The sequence below is a fragment of the Halichoeres trimaculatus genome, unplaced genomic scaffold (genome assembly GCF_033239565.1).
Source record: "Halichoeres trimaculatus isolate MK-OKI-2021-1 unplaced genomic scaffold, fHalTri1.1 fHalTri1_scaffold_18, whole genome shotgun sequence".
NCBI classification, from domain to species: Eukaryota; Metazoa; Chordata; class Actinopteri; order Labriformes; family Labridae; genus Halichoeres; species Halichoeres trimaculatus.
In genome coordinates, this window is record NW_027437196.1 from 24,599,757 (window position 1) to 24,624,182 (window position 24,426).

General features: G+C 41.1%; 2 protein-coding genes across 3 annotated transcripts in view; both read left to right on the top strand.

Moving 5' to 3' along the window:
- Nucleotides 1-11,073, top strand: part of nrp1a (neuropilin 1a) — an 89,396-nt gene extending 78,323 nt beyond the window's left edge. Inside the window, exons 12-18 of one of the 2 annotated variants that reach the window (XM_074693317.1) lie at nucleotides 2,160-2,270; nucleotides 2,948-2,998; nucleotides 5,993-6,136; nucleotides 6,220-6,497; nucleotides 6,616-6,712; nucleotides 6,818-6,871; nucleotides 7,884-11,073. In XM_074693317.1, coding sequence (XP_074549418.1) covers nucleotides 2,160-2,270; nucleotides 2,948-2,998; nucleotides 5,993-6,136; nucleotides 6,220-6,497; nucleotides 6,616-6,712; nucleotides 6,818-6,871; nucleotides 7,884-8,170 — 1,022 coding nt within the window. In that variant the 3' untranslated portion in view covers nucleotides 8,171-11,073. The remainder of the gene's footprint in view (nucleotides 1-2,159; nucleotides 2,271-2,947; nucleotides 2,999-5,992; nucleotides 6,137-6,219; nucleotides 6,498-6,615; nucleotides 6,713-6,817; nucleotides 6,872-7,883) is intronic. The other variant, XM_074693318.1, reaches the window with a different exon arrangement.
- An 8,279-nt stretch (nucleotides 11,074-19,352) lies between these two features.
- itgb1a (integrin, beta 1a) overlaps nucleotides 19,353-24,426 on the top strand; it is a 39,081-nt gene continuing 34,007 nt past the window's right edge. The window contains exon 1 of the mRNA XM_074693297.1: nucleotides 19,353-19,702. The gene's annotated coding sequence lies outside the window, so the exon portion shown is untranslated. The remainder of the gene's footprint in view (nucleotides 19,703-24,426) is intronic.

A 24,426-nucleotide genomic window follows, 5' to 3' on the forward strand; every position in this document is an offset into this window, starting at 1 on the left:
TTTAAAGCAAGCATTTATAAAGGCAAACTGAGTGGAGACAAGATGTAACTGCTTCTTCTCATGACATGAGAAGAAATGACGTGCACACAGCTTCACTGATCACTCATGCTTGTTTATTTGTTCACAAAACTATGCAGCAACTGTTTTTGTGTCATTATGTTTTGGACACCCGTTGCGATCTAAAGAGGCAACGGTGAAGTTGGCTGTGTTGTCAATTAAGACTGATTCTGATTCACTAACATATGCACAGTGGTGAGGAGAAAATTGGCTGGAGCACACTTGTCATGAATCCGATGGTGATTCTGTGTTAACACAGACCTTGTGAGCAGAGTTAGAACATTTCTTTGTGTTTATTAGTGAATGAGGCCCAATGTCGGCTTGGTACTATTCTTACATGTGCTCACATGCGAACAACTCTCACACTCAGGTCAGTCATCTATCATCCAGGCTAATGACACGTCTGAAAGTAGCAGGCACAGTCCGGGTTATTTTAAGATGTGCGTGAGGAGTCCTGGTGTTGGGCTCACAGCTGTCCAGCTCCTGCTCTTTATCCCTACAAGGGACAGTTGTCTTGTCTCCCAGTTACATCAAAGCCGCCCCCATAGATAGCCACTTGTAGAGGGGCTCAAATGAAAGCCCACCTGGTCCAGCAGGATTATTGCTGCCTGGCCTCCATTGGCACTCTCACCAACCTCTGCATGTTCACCGTCTTTCAAAGCTTCACACTCTCTCCTTTCTTTAAAGTAACACTCATTCTTTTCTTTTCCTCTCAAAGCTGAAGTCGCACAAAACCAGCTCAGCAGTATAAGAGTGTGTAGAGTTAGCCTAAGTGGATTTACATATTGGATTTCAGGGCGGCCCGTTCTGTTGTAAGCCTCGTGGTCTCCCTGCGGGAGCTTTAGTCAGATGATAAAGCTTGTTTTCAGTGTTAATGCCAAACGCACACATTCTCACACAGACGTAAACACACGGAGCAACCACAGTCACCCTGCCAAACATGTGGTTACAGGCATGTATACACAGGCACACACACACAGGTGCTCATTCTGTGAGTGTGTGTGTGGGTAGCAGGCCACAGAGGGAGGGCTAAATCCTCATTTCTGTGAGAGGCTCCCCTGACGCAGCGCTGACCCCATCCCTGACCTCCCCCACCCTGAATCTGACAGGAGCTGATCTGCCTCATATTTCATCGAGCAGAGGCAGAGAGAGCCAGCTCACACATGCGCTCACACAGATTCTGTACACATACATTTTTCAGGCAGTTTGCCCCTATCTGTCTATGTCTGTCTCTCTCCATCTCTCACCATTTCCTTTTTCCTCCCGTACACTGGGGAAGCCCGTTTGTTACTCAGTCACTGTAAACACACACACACACACACACACACACACACACACACACACACACACACACACACACACACACACACACACACCACAGCACGGCTGTGCAGCAGTGGAGCGTGGAGTGGATCTAAGGCCATGCCCACATCCAAGTGCAGCGGGGCCATAATGATAGGGCGCTGGCAGCCAGGAGCCCTGCCTATAGCCAATCTCCATCTCTGCTTCTTCATCTTTGAGCTTCAGCCACCAAAGACCCAGAACCACGCTGTAGCTCTATTTATAAACCCACTCTTCCATAGCGTGAAGGAAGGATGCTAATAGCTCAGTCCCACATTGAAAATGTATAGGTCTCTGTGTTATAGACAGTTTTGCCGGTAATGTGTTACTTTAATTTAACCACTTTTTTCATTAACAAGTCATCTAACGCATAACTATTTCCAAATCAGTAGTCAGATTAAAGTTACGAATCCAAACCACTGTGCATTACTTTTCTTTTCATTTTTCTTGAAAAAAAAAATTTTTTGCATTTGTCTTGCATCTCGGGGAGTGTTATTATTATGATTTGTTGTACACTGTAACTGCCACTATTCTAGAGCTGAACCCTCTGTTTAGCACGAATCCATCTATTGAGCAACATAACGTAGACGACATGCTACGAGGCACCCAGTAACTAGCAGGGCCGTGCCCAGACTTTTTAGACTTTGGTGCCCCGAGCAGGGTACTGAGGATTATTTGAGCCCACCCTTGGTAAACATTAATTTTTGCCTATTTTTGCTAATAGATTTATCTTTGTCGTCTCTCCTTCTTTGCATCTCCAGCTCCTACTCTCCCGCCTACCACGACTTCACCGAGCACCACTCCATCAGACGACTGTGACGACGACCAGGCGAGCTGCCACAGCGGCACAGGTGATGACTACGACGTGACAGGTGCTAACATCGCCCTCATGAGACTGCAAGCAAACTCCCCAACCTCCCCCCTTTTTTCTTACTGTTCCTTCTGCTTTGGCTCACGTCCAATCTGCTCCATGCTCTCTGTAACTGTTTGATATGATGCTGCAGCTTATCTGCCATCTTTTGAGCACACTTACAGGCACATAAGCATGCACTCACATGCGTGCTTGCATGTACATCGTTCTAATTAGCTGCACCTGTAGCACCCCTCTTACCTCCACCTCTGCAAAATCTCAGTAGACAACTGTTGCTCGCTAAATCTGCACGTTCACAAAAACTTGCTCCGGCACCTCGACACAATCAGTTCTGCCTCTTTCTCTCTCTGTCCTTTTATCTCAAACCTGCACCTTTTTCTCTTCACTTCTCCTGGCCTCATTTCCCACTAACCCAGTAACTCTCTGAAGCTGCTCTGCTGCCTGCACTCCCCATTAACCAGCAGTCTCCAATGATGAGCATGGCACCGTCCCAGTCACGTGATTAGGAAGCATTGCATAAGCAGTAGATGGAGGCAGATGCTAAAGAAAGAGAAAGACAGCAGCTAGTAGCTTATCTTAGCTAGCATGTAACTTTAGCTGCATATGAAAAGAAATGTGTTTATTATTACACTCCTGCTGCAGAGCTAACATGCTAATGTGGTATGCTGGATGTTATAGGTGGTACCGTCATGCCGGAGACCACTACTGCTGAAGTGGAAACCATTCCAGGTGAGCAAAACATGAATATTAATCCTCATCATCCACACCCATCCATCCATCCATCCATCCTGAGCCGTGTACTGTTGATGGAAAGGAGATTGAGGATGTACACTGTTACAAATACCGTGAATACTGATTGATGACACCTTGAATTTTAAATCATTTGCTGAGTCTAGTGAAAAAAGCTGAGGCTAAAACTGGGTTTTTATTTCAGAAACAGGTTGCATAAAAAAGCATCTTATTGCTGCAATCTTTTTACCAGTTTAGGATTATGACGATCTATTGTACATGCATGCTCCAGCACAGTGTAACATGCCTGTGTAAACCTCTGACCAACCATTGTGACTTGCACTCTTGGGTCAGATGGCCTGCTTTGGCGACCTGGAGGCTCACACACTGGTACACTTTTATCGACACGGCAGTTCTTGGTCTGCTGCCCCACTATTTATGTGTTTTAAACATGCAGAAAAGTACCAGACTGTACTGTCAGCGCTCTCAAGACCTCATTACACTCACTTTCCCAAACACTTAGACAGAAATTGTGAACTCTGCACTCTCATCTCTGAACCAGTTGCAGAATAACTTAAAGCTAAGGGAGCGGGTGTCTTTGAATGTTTTTAAATCTAAAATGAAAGACATGGAGGCTGGTTCTATAAGATGCCAGTGTTAGAGCTTGGTTTTTTGGACACTTGTTTCCCAGATCGGCTTCGTCTTCTTTGTGCTTCTTGTCTGTAACTTTATGTTTTGCTGCTGCCTGTCTTGGCCAGCTCCCCCTAGAAAAATAGGTTTTTAATCTCAATGGGACCAACCATGTTAAATAAAGGTTTAAAAAATAGCATCATATAAAGCACTGAATGTAGATTTTCAAAGGTCTAAGAAGTTCAAACCTACAGTTTTTCTTTCAGTGATTTTAATATCCAGTGTTGATATGAAAGTTGTTTTATTTGCTTGCTTTTCATGATATTTAAGAGCTCAGCTTCCTGAAAAACACAAACCCACATCCTTGAGGGGGTATCATAACTTAAAATCCAGTGAAAAGCTTCCTTGTGTGTTTATGTTCCTCTCCTCTCAGAACAGGACCTCACAGCTAGCTTGTGGTTTATGACTCATCATTGTGTTTGTTTTCACGCGTCCCCTTTACAAACAACTTTCGGTATCGGAGATGAGTCCCTTCCCACCTCCTGGCTCCTAAAGCACAGAGCGTTAGATATTATGTGGACAAATGTTGAAACAGAGTAAATATTCAGCTTCTCGGGGTTGTTATGAATTCATTTCCATGGTTATATCAAGGAGCGTACCACTGCTAATGATTGCCAGCTTAAGGCGCCTCTCCTCTCTGATGTGTGTCTGTTATTAAGGCTGATGATATGGCCCTGAGAGGCTCCCACTGACAGGGTGAGGGAGGTTGTGTGATGCAGGGCTGGCTGATGATTAGCACTGGTGCTCTGCTGCTGCCTCCTCAGCATAATCACTAATCACTGGGCCGACGCAGACACACACACGCTGCGCACGCACCGAGCACACAACACAAAAACAAAGAGGCAAAATGCAAATGACCACAGGAAATGAGGTGCGCTTCGGGGTCACATGGACACACACCCTGCTACAGACACACACATAGGGCCGTCTCCTATAGCAGGTTGATGAGGCAGCAGCCAGCTGAGAGGCTCTGCCCCAGACTGACCTTGGCTAATGGGCCATAGGCTCTACCCAGCCCCCTTCACTCCATCAGCTGGCTCTGTGGTCTGTCTGCAGTCTGCAGGGACACCGGCTATTATAATAAATGAGAGCTGAGATGCAGGTGTGTGTTTGCATATTTCTCTGTGTGTGGACATAACTTAACATTTGTGGGTAAACACTTATCTGTCTGACTTTTCATTTCGAGAGCCTCAAGCCTTGCATGCTTATCACTTCTGTGTACTTGTAGGACTTAATGCTGGTTCGAGTGTTTTCGCCCCGTGCACTCTTATCTCTGAGGACGTGGTTTCCGTTGGCATTCGAAAAAAGAAAAAAATATATTTTTTTCTTTTCATCAAATGGCCGAGTGAGTCATGTGGCTGCTCATCTCGTCCACAGTCTGTCGGTAGCTTCAGTCAAAGCCTCACAAGAATGGAAAATAAAAACCCAAAGCCTTTTAATTGGAATTGGGATGTCTGGACGAAAACGAAGTGGCTTGGCGTCCGAAATGTGGTTCCACATGGGAATTCCATCCTTTGTGTTTAATGGGAACACGGAGCCTTTGCCTGTAGAAGCTAGTTAAAACCCTCCCATTATTAAAGGGAATATTGGCACATGTATTCAGACGTTTGGAGAGCTGCCTCTTTGTATCTCTGAAGGCATCTCATGCTGGAGTTTAAGGCCGTGGCTAACATCCCAAGCATCCCTCTCCCTTGTGTTCCTTGGAAGTCTTCCTTTATCCAATTTAAAAAACACTAAAGCCTGAGCCCCCACACGTTTCCTTGCCTCCACTGAGGCACGGCGTGTGTCCATGGGGGTCTGCATTGTTGGATTGGGGCCTCGGCACTATTACCATAGCTGTCTTCAAAACCTCAAGTCCCTGCTCTCATTAAAATCCTGAGTTCTCTGCAGGTTGCTATGAACACTTCGCACTAAACAGGCGCCATGTCCAGATTCCTTCCCCGTCTCCCCCCCGTCTCCCTCTTTGTGCTGTGCCTGTCCTCAGTGTCTCCACTCTTTACTCCTGTATCTACTCTGTGATGTTCATTAAAAGAAATCATTAACTGCATCCAAGAAATAAGGTCCACATGGGCTCTCTTCTGTCATGTTAGAGCCATAACTTGCCTCCTGTCCCAGTCTGTTGCTTCCTCCTGAGATTGCTGAGGGCTCAAAATTGACATCCCATAGTTCTTTGCTGCCCTCTAGTGCTAGGATCAGAATGAGAGGGTGAAACCCTCCAACAGTAGCCTGCGGTCATATCATGCCCAGAGCTCTTAGCAGAATGATGATGAAATGGGTCGTGACCTTTCTTTATTACACCTGCAGCCTTCCTGTGGTTTGCCTGCGACTTCGGATGGCCCAATGATCCGTCCTTCTGCAGCTGGACGTCAGAGGACACAGGCTCCAGGTGGCAGATACAGTCCAGTGGCACCCCAACCCTCAACACAGGGCCGAACATGGACCACACAGGTAAGGACACCTCCTACCTGAGCAGACACACCATCTCTTTCCACCTTCAACCTGTTTGTGATAGAGGCTGTTTCATCCAACAGGAGGATCAGGGAACTTCATCTACACTCTGACGACGGGTCCTCAGGAGACGGAGGTGGCTCGGCTGGTCAGCCCAGTGGTCAGCTCTCCAGACTCAGACCTGTGTGTGTCATTCTGGTACCACATGTTCGGCTCACACATCGGCACTCTGCATATCAAACAGCGCAAACAGACAGTGGATGGTCCGGCCGACATCCTGCTGTGGACTGTGAGTGGTCATCAAGGCAACCGCTGGAGGGAAGGCCGTGTGCTTGTTCCTCGCACCAACAAACCCTATCAGGTAAGAGAGTCAGCCTTTTAGTCTGTGATGTGTTTGGGTGTTGGGTTTGATATTTTACTCCTTTCAGTGTGGCATCAGAGGAAAGGTTGCCTAAAAGTCACTCTCTGCTTCTTTCAAGGTTGTGGTGGAAGGTCTGGTTGATGGGAAGAGCTGGGGAGACATCGCTGTGGATGACATTAAGGTTCTGAATGGAGTCAGCATGACTGAGTGTAAAGGTGAGACTCTTAGCGTTAGCTTTCATGCTAGATATTAACATACAGTTTTAAGAGCTGCATGTTGTCTTGTGCTGTTTGATGTAATGCAAATTTTTGTTTGAACAGATCCCGATGTTCCCACTGAGCCAATGCTACCAGAAGATCGCCCCAATGAGATCCGTAAGTCATTTCTCTTTCTTCACTGAGCTTTTTGTCTTTGGTTCTTTGGGGTTTATTTTTACCAAGAAGGAATTGGTCTTTTGCCTGTAAGTGTTCTGCAACAATCAAAGTTTTGCAAATGCAACATCAGAGTTTAGCAAAACCAGAGCCTGAGCATTATAGTGGATCCGTTTCTGGAAGCAACTCCTAGATTGTCTCCTTATCTGTTTGTATTTTTGTAATTTTTGATGAAATAATTTTATTTTTCGTTGTAATTAGCTCTTAAATAACCCGACCATTACACTTCTAACTGTTAAGAGGCCTTTACTGCGAATCAAACAAATATTCAGCCTCTCAAAAGTGACTTTTCTTTTTAATTTAAACCCTTAAATAAATGATTAATTCAATGATAATGTTTTAATGCAGCAATGACCAGTGAGAGTGCTGTTATGTTTGGGAGAAAGCTAGCTCAAAGGAGGCTTTGTTTTCCTATTAAATCTACTGTGGGAATTTTGTGATTGTTATAAAACACATTGAAACTAATGCTGATTCATTATTTGACCTTAAAAAATAGAAATACATCCTTTACCATCAAAATTTATTGTTTAACTTAATATTTTCAACACTTGTAACTGCTGCCAAGGAAAAGGTGTCAGATAATTATACTCAATGAGTGATTGTTTTTCATTAAAAAGACATTAAGATGATTTTTTTTTCACCAGAAAGCACTCCTCAGATATTTAAAGGAAAGATAAGAAAGAGAAAAGACTTTATCATTTTGTCCACAAGGGGGCGTCTGAGTCACACACGCTCAAAGTTCCTCACAGGAGCTTTAGATTTAAGATTAAAGAAACAGTTGTTATTCTACTCATCTGCACTTTGAGCTGCTGACGTTTAGAAAGGTGTTGGGTCTGTAAAATTCTGCTCTGTTGAATACTTTAAGGAGGCAGGGTTCTTGCCTGTCCTTGCCTGCTCTTTGTAGTTTTTGTCACAGCACTCGTCTGACTCAGCTCTTCTTCTCTGTCTCCTCCAGCTGAGGACATCACTGAGTATCCAGACTTTGTGGAGACCAACCAGATCAGCGGAGCAGGCAACATGCTGAAGACCCTTGACCCGATTCTCATCACCATCATTGCCATGTCGGCCCTCGGGGTCTTCCTGGGGGCCATCTGCGGCGTGGTCTTGTACTGTGCCTGCTCACACGGAGGCATGTCGGACAGGAACTTATCAGCCCTGGAGAACTATAACTTTGAGCTTGTGGATGGCGTGAAGCTAAAGAAGGACAAACTAAATGTACAGAGTTCATACTCAGAGGCGTGAGCCGGGACTGAGCGCATCATGTGACTGTGTGTGACGTGCAGAGCTCGCAGAGCGTGCACAAGACTGGCTGTAGGCATATCCTCTCGTGTATGAGCGAGTCGGCAGGCTCATGGACTGCCACCACCCTCAACTCACTGGATGAGGGACAGGTTCAGGAACCAATGGGAGGTTTGGACTGACCCACGCTTTTTCTCAGGAGCTGCAGTAAAAGAACCTACCAGTAGGGGACACTGTGTACAAATAAACTACAGAAAAAATATGTACAGATGATTCAGATGATATTTTAATTTTCTATTTTGATTTTCATTCATTTCTACAATCGGATGCTGGTGTTGAGACCAATTTATTAATAATGTTAAAAGTATTTATCGTTTCTGGGAAAGAAATCTTGGTTTTTATTATCAGTCCATGAAGGTTGTTTATTTTGGACTTCTGAAAGAGACGTATCAAAATCTAAAATGAACCATATCCGGCAAAACTGTAGATTTGCCCCTTGTTGTGGCATACAGGGTGTGCCCATTACTCATGAACCCTTTCCCTTTGACCGCCATCATTCGAAAGTGAGGGTCCCATTCATGGCAATGTATGGTTCTGACAGTGCCTTTAGTATATTTCTGTTGGCCTCTTCTGTTAACCCGGGTGTTTTTTACTGTACATGGCTTAAGTTATGACAGAAAACAGGGGCACATTATCGTATGAATATCTGCAAATCAGGACAAAAATCTGTCACAGCGCTTTGTTTTGTTTGTTGTTGTTGTTTTCTGTCCAAAACCCACACACTGTAAATAAGTTTTAATATATTTTATTGCCCTTTTTAAAGAAAGTAAAAAGGAAAAAAGCTGCAGTATCCCTTTTTTCATGGGTTCGTGTGTGTGTAAATACAATCTTCTGACTGTTCTGTGGAAGGTGCAGTGTTATGGTTTTTTAATTTTAGCGCTTTTTTGCTCAGATGAGTCAGCTTTTTGTGATATTACAGCGACTTTCAATGTGCATTCAAGCCACCTGTCACTAAAACACCCACCCAGAAAAAATGAATGAATCAGAAGGTCACGAAACAAAAAGAAAACAAGATGATGAACTCGTATAGATCTTTTTAACTAATCTGACACCTCATTGCATTTCCGCTCTGGATTCACTAGAGCATTTTCATACAGCTTCAAACACTCATGTCAAAGGCAGAGGAGTTGTTAAAATATAGAAAAAGTCTGTCAGCATACCAAAAACCCAACAATCATCACAGCTCTGCTACGGCTACGCTAGCTCATCACCTCCTAACGTCACTGTGGATTGTTCACTGAAGAAGTGCTCTCTGGACAATGCAGCCTGAATGCACTTTGTTACTGATCCCCTCATGAAGAAAGAGGGTTTAACACACTAACTGAAGAATGGTGCTATCATTACTTTAGCCAGACACTCTGTCTCTTTAAAAAAAAGCCCAGTTTGTATCGTTCACATGCTGTATTGTAGCTTAAGGCCTCTTAGAGGGCCGCAAAGAGTTTTACGTGTTTCACGTGTAGCAGCCATAACGTTGTGATGTCAGAGCTGATGTCATTCAGACGGGACAATGGTACAGCGAGGGATCGAGAGGCGTCACCTGAATCAGGTCACCTGGCCTCCCCTCCGTGGCTTTACCAAAGGACGGTGGTCGCCCCCTTCTGGTTCATGGGGGCTCTCACCTACACTCAAAGTCAAGAAAACGACGCTTTTCCCATGATCCTTCTCTCAGAAATGAACTTGCTCTACCCTGTAAGATTTCCCAGAAGGGGAGGTGATGGAGAAACGTGTAACAGTCTGTTTTTCTATCTCTTTATAAGCTCAATGAAGTGCAAATGTCACTTCAAAGTGAACTCTTTAAATCTCTACGGAGACTCTTGTTTGCAGATGGATGTATCGGACAATCCCACAGCTCACCCGACACTACAAAGGGAAGGAACTCTGAGTGAACTCCATGAGAGACTGACAGTATCAGGACACAACAACCCACAGGACAGGAACTCAGCGCTTTTTTCCCACAATCAAACTTACAACTCGATCCTGTGAGGGGTGACGTCTTTTTTACATCTGTGTGCTTTGTATGTCGTGCCGTGGTGAACACATCCTCAGCTTTGTTCATGTCAGAAATCAACCTCCTCCTCCTCCTCTCGGCCTCTACACCGTACCGTCTGCCGCGCTTTCAGCTGTAGAGGACTGTAGCTCCAGCGATGTCTGCTAAAACTAGAGAAAAAGGATACTGTAGCGTGGACTCAAGAGAAACAATGTTGCACTGATAAATATATTTAAGAGGTTTATGTGTTTATAGCGTTCATTTGCAAAAAAAAAATGGGGAAAAAAACAACAGAAGAAGTCGAAAACACAAAAAACACTTTTTCATTTCTTTCATCTTTTTATATATATAGTTTCAGATTATGTGATATAATTCTGAAATGTAAAAATATTGAGATGTTTTCATTATTGAAAAAGGCAAATAGATTTTCCAGCAGTAATGTCCCTCCCTTCTCATTTACATTGCATATTAACGCTTCGTTTTGTACTGTCATTCAAATTTTGTGCAGATTTTGTTCTGTTTTTTACTAAGAACAAGAAAATAAGACTTTTATTTTCAATACTGCTTCTGTAATTTGCTGTTGTAGGAAAAAATGAATAAACAGCAAGGCCTTAAAAAAGTAAAGGGGATATTTGTGTTGTGATCCAGAATCCACATCCTGTGTTTTTTTCTATTCTGCTCAGATCCTCATCACAGCCGTGCTGTAAAGGTTCACCAGCAGACTCACAATCAGCTCTTTGAAGCAGCATCTGTTCTGTCCATCAAAGTCATGTGAAAGCACCACTACAGCAGGACGGTGATGTAAACAAAAACACTTTGTCTAGACTTTGTTTTACAGACATCGCTTTCCAAAGATACAAATAAAAAGGCTTCTTCATATGAAAGAAGTGGATCCTTTATTTCCAATTAAGTTGTTTTGGTCACTTTAATGAAAGAGAAAAAGGAACTAATGAAGTGATTCACCCTCACAGCGTGGAATAAATACTGAATAATCAAAGACAGATCTCACAAACAGTTGGAGCGTAAACAAAGAGAAAGGTGGGGACTGACCACTAACAAGAAGCTGCTGTGAGTTTTGTTCAATCACTGCACTCCTTTTCCAGCTCTCCATCATTAGGTGAAATCAGGCGTTCACTTCCTTTCTCTGGCACTTTCTCCAAAACTTTTACTTCTTTCTTATTTTTGTGCCTCATCTGTCCTTCATCCACAATCTACAACTCTGATATTGTAAGACTGAAAGATTCTTAAAGGATTTTTCTGTGGTCTGACACTCACAGTGATTTGTTTAAAGACAACAGCCATAGCCTAAGGGGCAATGGAGATCAACAGCGCGCTGACAACATGGTTTACTGAAACATCGACTGTAGCAGAAGTAAAACTAGAGACAGTCATGAATCATGTCACATAAACCCATTCATTCATTCATTTTCTGAACTGCTTATCCTGTTCAGGGTCGCGGGTGGCTGGAGCCTATCTCAGCATTCATTGGGCAAGAGGTGGGGTACACCCTGGACTAGTCGCCAGTCAATCACAGGGCTGACACAGACAGACAACCATTCACATGCACTCACACCTATGGACAATTTAGAGACACTACAGATTGTAAAACATGAAAACAAAAATTGAAACACAGTAACACAACAAACAGAATGTAACGTAACATGATGAAGCAGTGCAGTGTGGTGTATCATAAAATGACAAAAACAAAACAACAAAAAAGCTATTAAAAAAACAGAATGTATCATAACATGACATGACATAAAGTTACATTAGGTGGCATAATATCTCAATATATTGTAACATAGCATTTCTTACATAACTAATGCAACTTAACATAACTCAATATAATAATTAAGAAACTAACTGTTATATTACATAACAATGTAGGAAAACATAATGTCACATAACACGATATAACATTTCATAACACAACGTAACAAAATGGAATGCAGAAAAACTGTTTAACAATATACACAAAACAATGTTATAAAATGTAACATTATACAATGTAGAATATCAAAAAGTAACAAAACATAACATGTAGCATAACATGACACAACCTTATGTCCCATAACAAAACGAGAAAAGGACCCAAAGAGCACAGACCTTCAACAGGCCTATCGTGATTGTCATGTGACACTTCAGTCCTACTTTAATGTTATACTCCCTTTCAGCAGACTGTCTGCTACAATTTGTTGTTAGTTGCAGGTTTGTTTGATAATTTGTTTCCTGACAGTGTTGAAAATTATGATGACCCAGTACATATTTCCTATTCCATATTCCGGATCTTAGCATCCAGAATATTGCCAGGATCTGGATCTAGTTTTAAATCTGTCAGAAATTATGGTGACCTTGTCTTGTATTGTTTTGCAAAGCAACCCCATCATTTATGGTGGAGTTATATACACATATGGTGAAAATGGCCCCATCTCACAATAATAAAGAATCCTTTAAAAAAGTCCTGGATCCAAACAGTGATCGGGATCACCTCCAAACTTCTATCACTCCTTCCTTATCCCATTTTGAACATTCCCTGAAAATTTCATCAAGATCCGTTTCTTACTTTTTGAGTTATGTTGTTCACAGACGAAGAGACAGACTCTCCCAATAACATAACCTCCTTGGTGGATGTAATACAACATAATGCAACATAACCTGACATTATGTAGTATAATAAGACATATTGTCACGTTATGCCACATAATTTAAGTTAACATGAGCTTTTCTAGTTTAGCCTTACCTTGAAGATGCCTGTGCAATGTAACAAAACAAACTTCAATACCCATTAACATCTCATTACATTACCTTTAAGTTTGTTTTACCCACTCCACAAAAACTGACATTAAGTAACATCCCATCAGGAAAGGAAAGTTGCATCTACATTACAGTGCTTCTCCGTGGTCTATATATTTGACGTGTTGCAGTAGATTTTCCTTTGCATCATCCTCCTTCATTTTACTTCCCTTAAAATTGTGACTCACTGAGATCCATTTCAAGAACAGGGACAGGTGAGATAGGGGGACACTGACCGGAGAGATCAGAAACTGGTGTGTTACTCCGGCTGGATATTAAAACTGGCCCAAATCCAGAAGAACATAAACGGAAACTGCTTTATGGTTTAATTTATTTTCTGAAGACAGAGGCAGAATATTAGCAATCATTTCAGATGATAAAGGTTGTTAAACATTTGCACATCTTACTGGTAGATAAATAGCAGCAATAGTCAGCCCCCCATTATCATACACAAGCAAATTAGACTCAGAACATAATTTTCTCTGCGTATCCTTCACACACAATTAACTCCAAGAGATTTGTATCCCAGCAACTCCATTAGATCCTTTTTATCTCTTGGAAAACCTGACCCGATAATCTCACGCAGAAATACTTAGCACTAATTAATGAATCAGCCGAGGAAGACGAAGACAAAGCAGCATCAGTCATTTGTGTTGTACACACTTATTGAAGAAAGAGATCTACTGAACAGTTTGGATGTTTAAAACCATAACATTACCCAGCTGGGGAAAAGAAAGGGGCTTTATTTAACTGCTGGGATGATTTCAGAAGTTTGTACAATGTTAGGGAAACACACACAAGAGCGTTAGAAAATGTATATTTTCTGCATTAAACTTAAAGTTGAAATATTAAGAGTCAAATCACACTTTCAGAGCTGGAACCAAGAAGAAATATTTTGCATCCAAGCTTATTTGTGTCTTCATAATTATTTAACGAAAATAACAATTAGATAAATTCATGTCTAATAACACATCAATTGATGGCCACATTCAGGCTCCCTGTCTAAGTCAGAGGTCTTCAGCAGGGGGTCCACGGCCCCTGGGGTGCTGATTGGGCTATCTTTTTTTTTTTTCTTTTTTTTTTTTTTTTTTGTATTTTCAAATAAAAATGTCTAAATATGTCAAGTTTCACTCATGTTATTGTCTTTGAACACACATCAATGGATCAACGGAGGTCAAAGATGTTATCTTTCAGTCAGAAATTAACACATTCAGCAACACACAGTTGCCTCAAAGTGCACACAGGTTCACTCAGCATTCATGCCTAAACGTTCAGAAAGCTCTTGCAGCTTCAGACCACCTTCTACCACTAGATGGCTCTGTTTAGCAACATAAGAAAAAGTGTTCCTTGAATCCTTAAAACTGTTTTCTTCAGATGTCATGCTGTTGCTGCTTGATTTTTCTATTGTGATTTTTTTTTTTTTTTTTTTTTTTTTTTTTTTTTTTTTTTTTAAGCAGGCAAGTATTTTTCACAGTAAATCAACATGGCAAAGTAATTCACAAACATATTCCTCTGCTTCATTTGTTAAAAAAAAAAAAAAATTAAAAAATAATAAACTGATTAGATGAACTGTTTTTATTCAGGTAGAAGCTGTTAATTAAAAATAATTACTCCATAACACTTTACTTACAGGTTTTGGTGCTTTGTAAGATGGCTCACTGTAAAGTTTATTCCATCATGACAGATTTAGTTGTATGTTTATGATGATATAATTTTAATGTCATGATTGAACGACTGGGTAAAAAAAAAAATAACTTATTGAAAAGTAACTGAATAGCATGATAAATGTTTGATTAGAAAGATGACATATGCAGAAAAACCTAATCCAGCTGCTGAGCACTGCTCCGTTGCAGTGACCAAATAAAACCACAAGGGGGCTCTAGAAGATATAAAAGCTATATGTGTGACTTCAAGAGCCGTGTCCTGTAAAAGAAGCAGATTTGATATTGACTCAGTTTGATATTGACTTGGTTTGAAGTCATGACTTGTTACTAAAATCAAACTTAATTTAAAAAACAAATGGAAATGAAATATATTTATATTTATATGTGTAATAGAAATCAACTACATCAATCTATCAGGATTTTATATCCATTTACAAATCTGATTTCTGGTATGTACAAACAAGAAGTCAAAGCACTTCATAACTGCACAGTCAATATGGGTAAATAAAAATGTTCCATCAGTGAAAACAAGATTAAAAAGATCCCTTATCGTCCAGAGATAACACAGAAATCGCTTCTCTAGCATCATTACTTGTTGATCTCACTGACGGCCGCTGGGACTAAACTAACTAAACTTGTCCAGGTCTGAGTCTAACATGGTTCATATTCTCTTTCTTTCCAAAACTGCAATGATATGATTCAGGTTAATCTACCCAGACATGTTTGATAGAGGAGATCAGATTAGGAAGTCAGCACAGAGATATGAGATGGTGAAGATTATTAGTTTCCATGAGCTCTTCTGTCTCTGAAGCACATGCTGTGAGTTGGTCTTCTCACAAACAGTGCTAAATGTTTGTGCTGCCTGCTGGACGTTCTACACCCTTCATAGCTTTTATCTTCATCATCTTATCTTCTTGTTACTCAGTCACACATACTTCCTCTCATCGACAGTTTACTTCTTCAGAATGATTCATATCAGTTAGAGGGTGTTATAGAAAAATGCCACAAGAAAACAGAGATGAACTTACCAGTGAGAAACTGAGGTCTTAAGGTTGCCTTCTTCATCCAAAACCAACAGATCTAAAACAGCTAACGAGGGAAATACAAATCAAATATCATGGACTAGTTTGAGTCTAGTTTAATCAGAGTGAACTTTTAGGCCATCTCACTGGGGGCAGGGAAAAAGATAAGAGCAGCATTCCCTAGTTAACACTCCCTCGAGACGAAACAGGATTCAAGGATCTTCCGGACATGCTGGTTTGTTTTTTCTCCCACATTTTTCCACTACGTCCCAGAGAGCAGAGCCACAAATAACTCTGCACTCAGCTAAAGCAAATACATGACTGGCTGGGTCGATTATTTTCATTGACTATTCTCCAAAACATGCTCAGCAGGTTTTATATGGCATCAACTGCTGTGGAAAATAATAATAAAAAAGCCCCCTGTTATTAAATGTGTTAAATATTTTGATTGGATAATATCAGATTTAAATAAACTGATAACTTAACTGTTTCATGTCATATTTATATTTCTTTGATACAGGAAGACACTTGACTTCTTTTTCTGTCTTTTTTTGACTTGATTGTTTCAGTTCAAATGTGGTTTATATTTGATTTGCAGTTTTTAACAACAAAATAATTTAATGCGTATTTTAGAGGAAACTTTACAATTATGAGAAAATACATCACTGTAAAGGACAGAAAAAAGTCTGAGGCTTTTGTATGAAAAGAAACGTTGCTTCAGAAATCTCACATTATCAAAATAAATAAATAAATGAAACTAGCACTCTACTACTTATGATATCTAACTAACAGTTAAGTTGTTTAGTTTGTTCATTTATTAAACAGTAGCAACTCAATGTTCTTAACACCAACCACAGTGACAAAAACAACATGCTTAAACAAAAGAAAGCTATCAGGAAATCAGTAAACATGTAAAAATGTCAAAAAAGAAAGATAAAGAAAAGAAAACCGTTTATTGTATTGTATGACAGGGAAATAGTATCGACATTTTTACATATAATCAACTTCTTGTACTTTTTCAACACTCTTACTAGACTTGTATACTTTGTTCAAGGGCAGGGATCTCAAACCCGTGCCATGGAAGGCCAAGAGGCTGCAGGTTTTCTTTCCAACCAAAAGCTCCACCAGCTGATTTTACTGATTAGTCCCTGCTCTCTGCTTGAAGGTGAGGTAATCAGTGAAATCAGCTGGTGGAGTTTTTGGTTGGAAAGAAAACCTGCAGCCTCTTGGCCCTCCATGGTATGAGTTTGAGATCCCTGTTCTAGGGTGTCACCGTGAGGTCTCAGATTTTGGTCTAACTTTTTTTGGGGGGAAAAAAGACTTTTGTCCAAAGGACATTTTGGGGAAAAAGGCTACTAAAAACCCTTGGGCGGAAACTCAACATTATGTTGCCTGAGGACTCAAATACTCCTAGAGTGTCACTGTAAATCTCCACTGCATTTTCTCCAAACTTGATTTTGGGTCCGACTTTTGGGAAAAAGGCCTTCTTCCCGGGGCAGTTTAGCAGGGGAAAACTGGCCTTTTTTCGACCCTTTTCGATTGGACTAAAACTCTACAAGACATAGCCTAAGGGCTCAGATACTCCTAGGGGGACACCATGGGTTTCCTAGAAGTGTCACCATTGCATTTTCTCCAAACTGGATTTGGGGTCCAATTTTCAGAAAAAAAGCTCTAATATTATCTTGTCCTGGGCCCAGACAAGATGTCAACTGGCCTGGTTCAAGCTGTCACTTCTTTTTAATGTTTATGCAGCCTACATATTACAGTCATGACACAATAATACACAGAGAAACACAATCAAATGCTTTTTGAGGTGACATATACTTTTTTACAAGGAAAAAAATGTGTATGATATAAGAATTTCCCCTGCCTTGTAATAAGTGAAAATTAAAACTATGATATGGTTTGTTCTAGTTACAGGCAGCTTGGTAACTGAACTCTGCTTCTCCATATTTAGTCAGGACTCCACACTGAACTATCCAACCACATCGTCTAGATCAGAGGTTCATGTTTGGTTAATATATTTGAAAACATGTCAGAAATATTGAGGGTCTTACTCATAAACCAGTGAACTGACATCCAGTGCAAACATCCTGAAACCAAAGCACAGAGCTCTGTTGAAACTGTGAAAGATGAAAAGATGAAAAGAGGCATTTTTGGTATTTCTTAAATTAACATAGTGATTTAAAAACTTTGTCCAAACCATCAAGTATGACAGAAGAGAACACAAGGAACAAATGAGTGTTTTTTAATATCAGAGGAATTTGTTTTCTCTCTCATCCTTTCTGTTTAGATATATCTGAGCAGTTCAGTGGAAATAATGTTATTGAAGATGATGGCGGTAATGATGAAGGACAGTCATCTTACTGGACGTATTGACTTATGTTTCTTTGAATAAACATGTTGCCAGCATCTGTATAAATAGGCGGTTATGTGATTGGTGGGCTGGGCTTACGCAGTGACGTCAGCACAGGGGGTTCAGAACTGAGCTGCATTAAGTCAGAGAAATTTAGCAACAATCAAACAGGAAACGAAAAGAAGCCTTTTCAGAATAGAGGCAGTGAACGTTTTGTGCTGTGACAACCACTTGCTGCATGTGGCAGGAGTCAAGATAGTTTTGTTCTTTTTTCATGTGGAATAAGGTTAAAGGTAACTGCAGTGCCTGTTTGTATATCTAAGCATACACCTATGTGTTAATGTAGAGAGTGAGAATTTCTGATAGTCTTTGTGCAACTTTGTCTTACTAATTTTTTTTTTATTTCTGAGGTGATGTGTTAGTCTTTGATTTGACTTTATGCGATAGTCAAGGATCCATTCATGAAAACAACAACAATAAATAGATAAATAGATAACTAAAAACACATGACCATTATGACTAAGACCACAAAATATTGAATCATAGTTAATAGTTAATAAAAATCACATTAGAATCACAATCATAACATTGACACTTCCAAGTACACAAATAAGCACGCATGTAGGCAGCTAAACAAAAAAAAAAAAAAAATCAGTGTCCCAAGGATCAAATACAAAATTAAAAATTATAATAAAACAAATGAAATAAGACATATTAGGATACAAAACAATACAATAAAATACCAGGGGTGGACCTGAGGGGTAAAAAAGCATGAAAATTACATAACAAATGCATTTTTTTTCCAAATATTGAATTTATTCAATTTAACTTTTGATAAGAAAAACATTTCTTTCTTCTTTTTTAACTCATGACTCAAAATAACTGGTTACTTTGTGCATGAATAATAATAATAATAATTATAATAATTATTATGATAATAATTATAATAATAATTATAATTATACTAAACTGCCAAAATACAGGTAACCCCCTTAATATATTCAAGCATTTTAAGATTAAAGAAACAACAACAAAAAAAGACAATAGTGAAGGGAAAAAATACACAAGACAAAACTGATTTTTTTTTTTATTATTATTATTATTCATTTTTGGGTTTTTTTAAAAGAATTTATGGAATATGGCCTACATAAATGAATTTAACTTGGACCATACTGTCTTTCCCTTAAAATGGACTGTGTAAGGAATCCGCAGAGGACTTGTGTTTTATTTTGAAAGCTGTGACCGGAAAGCTTTGTTTTACACAGTTTACTTTACCATCAGAGGAGCGGACCTCTGCGGGCTCGACTCTCTACTCTCTCTGACTGAGACCAAGGGGGAAAGGGTCCACACTGTCACCGCGGGGATTCGGTTTCCTGTCCCAGAAATCAGACTTTTCCCTCATTTCATTTGAGCTTTACCTGTTGATATTCTGTATGGGGGGAAAAGTTGAGGGGAATGAGTAGCGAGGGGGAAACCTTCCGTGACTTTTAGTCGGAGGAGAAGAGAGACAGACAGAGAGAGGTTCGTGGTGCCAACAGGGCAGATAGCTGCTGCTGTCTGTCTGAGGAGCGGATCATCACCAGTGGGAGCACAGAGAGGAAATATAGCTCAACTTTGTCTGCATGTAGCCTCAGACAACTGCACTAAACCAAGGTAAGGAAACCAACAAATCTCATCTGCAAACTGTTTTTATCACGGTCTTTTGGTATAATAGTGTGTCACTGGTAAATTAATTTAAATAAAGGTTGTTTTTGTGGAGCGACGCTAAATTTGCATTGATGTGACTGCACTTTGTGGCATTTTCTGGCACTTGGTATGACAATTTATGCTTGGACAGAGTTTTTCCTTTACTACATATTTTCAGTTTATTATCAACATGTTTAGCAACCACAAAGAAGGGAAAATATTAAAGCTCCAGTTAGAAACTCTGAGTTGTTGTCGGGTTTGGCGCCCCCTGTGGAATATGATTAAGTTCTATGCAAGAAGTGTTTTTTTTTTTTTTTTGTCTCAAGCTCATTCTCAAACTGCAGTTTCTTGCATTTAAAATGTAGAAATAACCAGTCTTTGTGCCAGTAGTCTTTCTTGATTTTGTATGCTATAAATAGGCACTGAGCTTAATTTTAGTGTTTTTTATATCCAGCTGAACTCTGAACTCTGCTTTAAGTTTGATAGTTGTGCTGATAGTCAGTCTTTTTTTCAAACAAGTTTTCATGCTCTGTCTTTTGGATTTCACACTGTTTTTAAATAATAGTACTTTGTCTAATATCGATAAGAAGTCAACTTTTAACAAAAAAAAAAAAAAAAAAACACAGCTGCAATAAGCTGTCTCTCCACTTGTGATGTGTTTGGTCATATGAAAGGGCCCCAACAAGTGATCTCACATGATCTATTTAAATCACTCAGGGGTCACTTGGGATGAGACGCTGACAGGCCTGAGAGGGGGAGAGACTGTGTACATTCAAACTGTTGAGGCTTGAGTCAGAGAGGCTGTGAAGAGAGATGAGGATTAAAACCCTGATGTCATTTGTTGCTTACAGTAAACTGAGAAATGCAGGCACAGCTGAGACACACGGTAGCTTTCTGACAGCCTTCATGTCCGCGTGATGGACAGGCTGCACAGCACTCATCGATTGGATCATGCAGAGCTTTCATCTAGCAGAGAGCAGGAGGCAGCAGATTAAAAAAAAAAAAAATCTGCGCTGACTCCACAGAGCAGCTGAGGGCCATCCGTTTAATCAGGGAAATGGAGGCAGGAAGGGAGGCAAGGATGGAGGATAAAAGGGGGTGTGACAAGGAGATATGGAAGGCAAAGGGGGTGGAGGGAGGACTGTCATGAAGGAGGAAGGGGGAGGATTGTTAATAGAGGAGGAGGGTAAATGTAGGACAGTGGGGGAGTTGGGACACGGTAGCGGAGCCAGTAGCCACCAGCTAATAGAAGCGACCTCGGGCCCCTGGGGAACAGCTGCGGCTGGAGGGGCCGGGCTCCCGCTTGATTTACGAGACCACTTACTGCACGCACACAGGGCCACACCCAGGCTTTTCTTCCATATGTGTGATGTTTCTCATGTGTGTGTTTGTTTCCCTGTCAGGACATACACCCAGTGTGTGAACTTGTCCCCCTGACACAGTCCTGACGAATATCTAGAGTGTGTTTTTCTGCGTCCAAGTGGGACAGAAGTGATAAATGTGCACAAGTTCCTCCTGTAGATCTCAGTCCCAGACACAGTCATTTACACATGGACACACATGCACACACTCTTCTTCTGTGTGTTGATGGTGGTATAACTCCCTGAAGAGCAGTTATGTGAGATTTGTAATGAATCACAAATCAGACCCACAGGTTGTCTTTCCTGCATTCTGGAGATTTCCCTGCTTGTTGGGTAAATCCAAAGATAAGTTCTGTAAAAAAAGAGGTTTTTGATTCCTGCCCAGGTTTTTAAATAATAAAAAAAATCTTGTATCTTAATAAATCAAAGTTAGAAACACTGATAAACTTTATGGATGATTTAGTAGCCCGTCACCAAGCAAATATATTGACAACAGACAGAAAACCTGTGAAGTGCATGGCAGAGTACTTGACCACCTTCCAAGAAGAGCTGAGTCCTGTAGTGAGGAGAAATTAACAGGTTGTTGTCATACTAAAATGAAAGAGCTCAAAGTTTAGTCCAGCTTTCATCCACACATGGGGTCATTTAAGAAACAGAAACAGAAGCCCCGTTTCCACTAAGTGGTTCCTTTTTGTTTTTGGCCTGGCTCAGCACGCATGTAGTGGCGTTTCCATACAACGTTTCCTACAAACATACTTGTGCTTTTAGAAAGGATGAGTGCTCAGTGAAGAAATCCACCCGTTAACTTCCTGTACTGATAAGTCACCTGGTACCCAGCGCCTCAGGTCCAAATACCTAAAGCATGAAGACAGGTGGGCAGCAAGTAGGGATGGGTACCGAATTAGATACTTTTATAGCTACCGACCGAATTCTGTCAAAAGTACCAGGTACTGATTCATGTAAAACCAAAAGGTACCATGTTAAGGTACCTAAATGCATCCTCGTGACTGTGAGGGAGTGGAAGAGTAGGTGATTTTCCATGCTGGACATGAACACAGCATTGCGAGGCTATATATTGAAGAATAAATTTGTTAAATTGAAATTTTTTTATATTTCATTATTAAACAAATGGATGTTTTTTACCACATAAACACAAAAAAGTACCGGAACCGTTGGTACCGTTGAGTATCGGTACCGATTGCCAGGCACCGGGCATTGGTACCGTATCGTTTCAAATGTGAAAGGTACCCATCCCTTGCAGCAAGAGCCAGCGTATAACAGGGGTTAACAAATTAGCTCTTCCATCACTGGTGTTTCATTAAGGGCCCGGTCACACTGGCCACCCAAACCGTGCCGTGCTTAAGCACGATTGCCCCCCCCGCAGCGCTGTTCCTCAGCTGGAGAGTACAGCCAGCAGTCACACTACCCCTATACAAACCAGACTTTGGCGGGTATCGCACACGCGCACGGCCTGCCTACATCATCGTGAAGCATCTGTTTGCATGAAGCACGATGTCATCAGAGTCGGCACAATGAGACACAGAGAGCACTGCTACAACTTTAGAGACTTTTGGACTTATAGTAAGTCGTTTTCGCCCGACACAGCCCTCTAACACCCCTGCTTTGTTTAAATGATTGTTGAGAGATGCGCTTCATGCATGAAGTAAACCGTGTGGAAGCCCACCTCTTCGAAGCGCGCCAAAGTATGGAAGCGAATCGTGCTTGAGCATAGCATGGTTGGGGTCACACTAGCCTTTCCAAACGTGCTCTAGGGCTGTAGCGTGCTTAGGCCCAGCACGGTTGGCCAGTGTGACTGCGTCCTAAGTTGAGACTGTTTCCACCAAGTGGTTCAGTTCAGTTTGTCTTGGCACGGCATGCATTTTACGGTGTTTCCACAGACTTATCCCAGGACAGATGCCCAAATAACCAAGATGAGTCGTCCCATTTTTTGGGACCCTTCCGTAGGGGTGCCAGAATAAACTGATCTGATTCCCGGAAGGTGGAGATACAACACCGCAGACTGTTGATTGGTAGAAAGAATTGTCACTTACCATGCGACATCTGTATTTCTCCTGTCAGCACACAGTCTTCTCTAAATCAAAACTTGATTGTTCTTTGCAACAAAGAGCCACATGGAAATCACAAAGAAGAAGAATTGTTGGATGTCTCCCATTGTTGCTCTTTATTTACCGTGTCACGTTTTTTCTTCTTTGTTGGATTTATTAGCGCTGGTACACTGTGTCACGCTGCCATGGCATCAAGCTATTATGGAACTGACGCAGCTATTGGCACCCGGGTTACACACCGCCCACCACAAGGGGGCACGGTTGGCTGTGGTAATGCGAACAGGACCAGGCTTAACCATTCAAACCCGTACCAAACTGTACTGATCAAAACCGGACTGCTTGGTAGAAAGGGTACTGAACCAGGCTCTGCTTTGGTGTGTTATCCTGAGTTTAATTAAAGCCGTTTGCATTGTAAAGGGGCGACACATTGAAATATTTTCGTAGAAAATACACTCAAAGGAAACAGGTTAAAAAAAAAAAAACAGAGCTTGTAGAAACAACCTGGTTCAAGGAGGCTGCAGCTCAGCCACTGTGGCCCTACTTAGACATTAATCTGTCTGATAAAGCTGCTTATTTTACTGTTTTTTTTCATTTACATGTATTGAACTGAACAGAAAGAAGAAGAGTAGAAGCTTAACAAAGTTTTGCACATTTTTACAATTTAGAAGTCGACAGTTACTCAGGACTCATCATCAGATGTCTTCTCTTCTCCCATATAAAATCCAAAATCAAAGTAGTCTTTGTACAAAACAGTGTTGTGATATTTTTACTGAAAATCTTGAAACATTTTCGTCTAACATTAAAATTTCCCTTGCCTTTTTTCTTCTTTCCATTCTTCTGAAAACCTTCTTTAGCTCAGATTTTTCTTCTTGGATCTGGATTACGGGGTGGGCCCTACTCCTGGTTTTGGTCTGTAACCTCCTGCCAAACTTTAACTCGTCTCTGCCCGCTCCTCTGGGACGTTTTTGGGTGGCCCCCCTTGCTTCTAAAAACAGAACCTGAAGCTCTGGTGAGGAATGGCGTGGTTAAAGCTGACCTCTGCCTGCCAAGGTCTGCAGGGAAAAAGAGGCCAAACATGTTGTGTTGGTAGTAAATAGTAGGCGGGTTTTGTCCCGCTGAAAGTTCTGGCATGCTGTGTTTATTATTGTGACAGTGTGAAGCGGTTTAATTGGACGGCTTGTAGAAGAAAGCTGCAGTAGAAATGTTTATGCTCCTGTCACTCACACACTGTTCAAGGGAATAAAAGAGTTTGTGTTTTGAAATG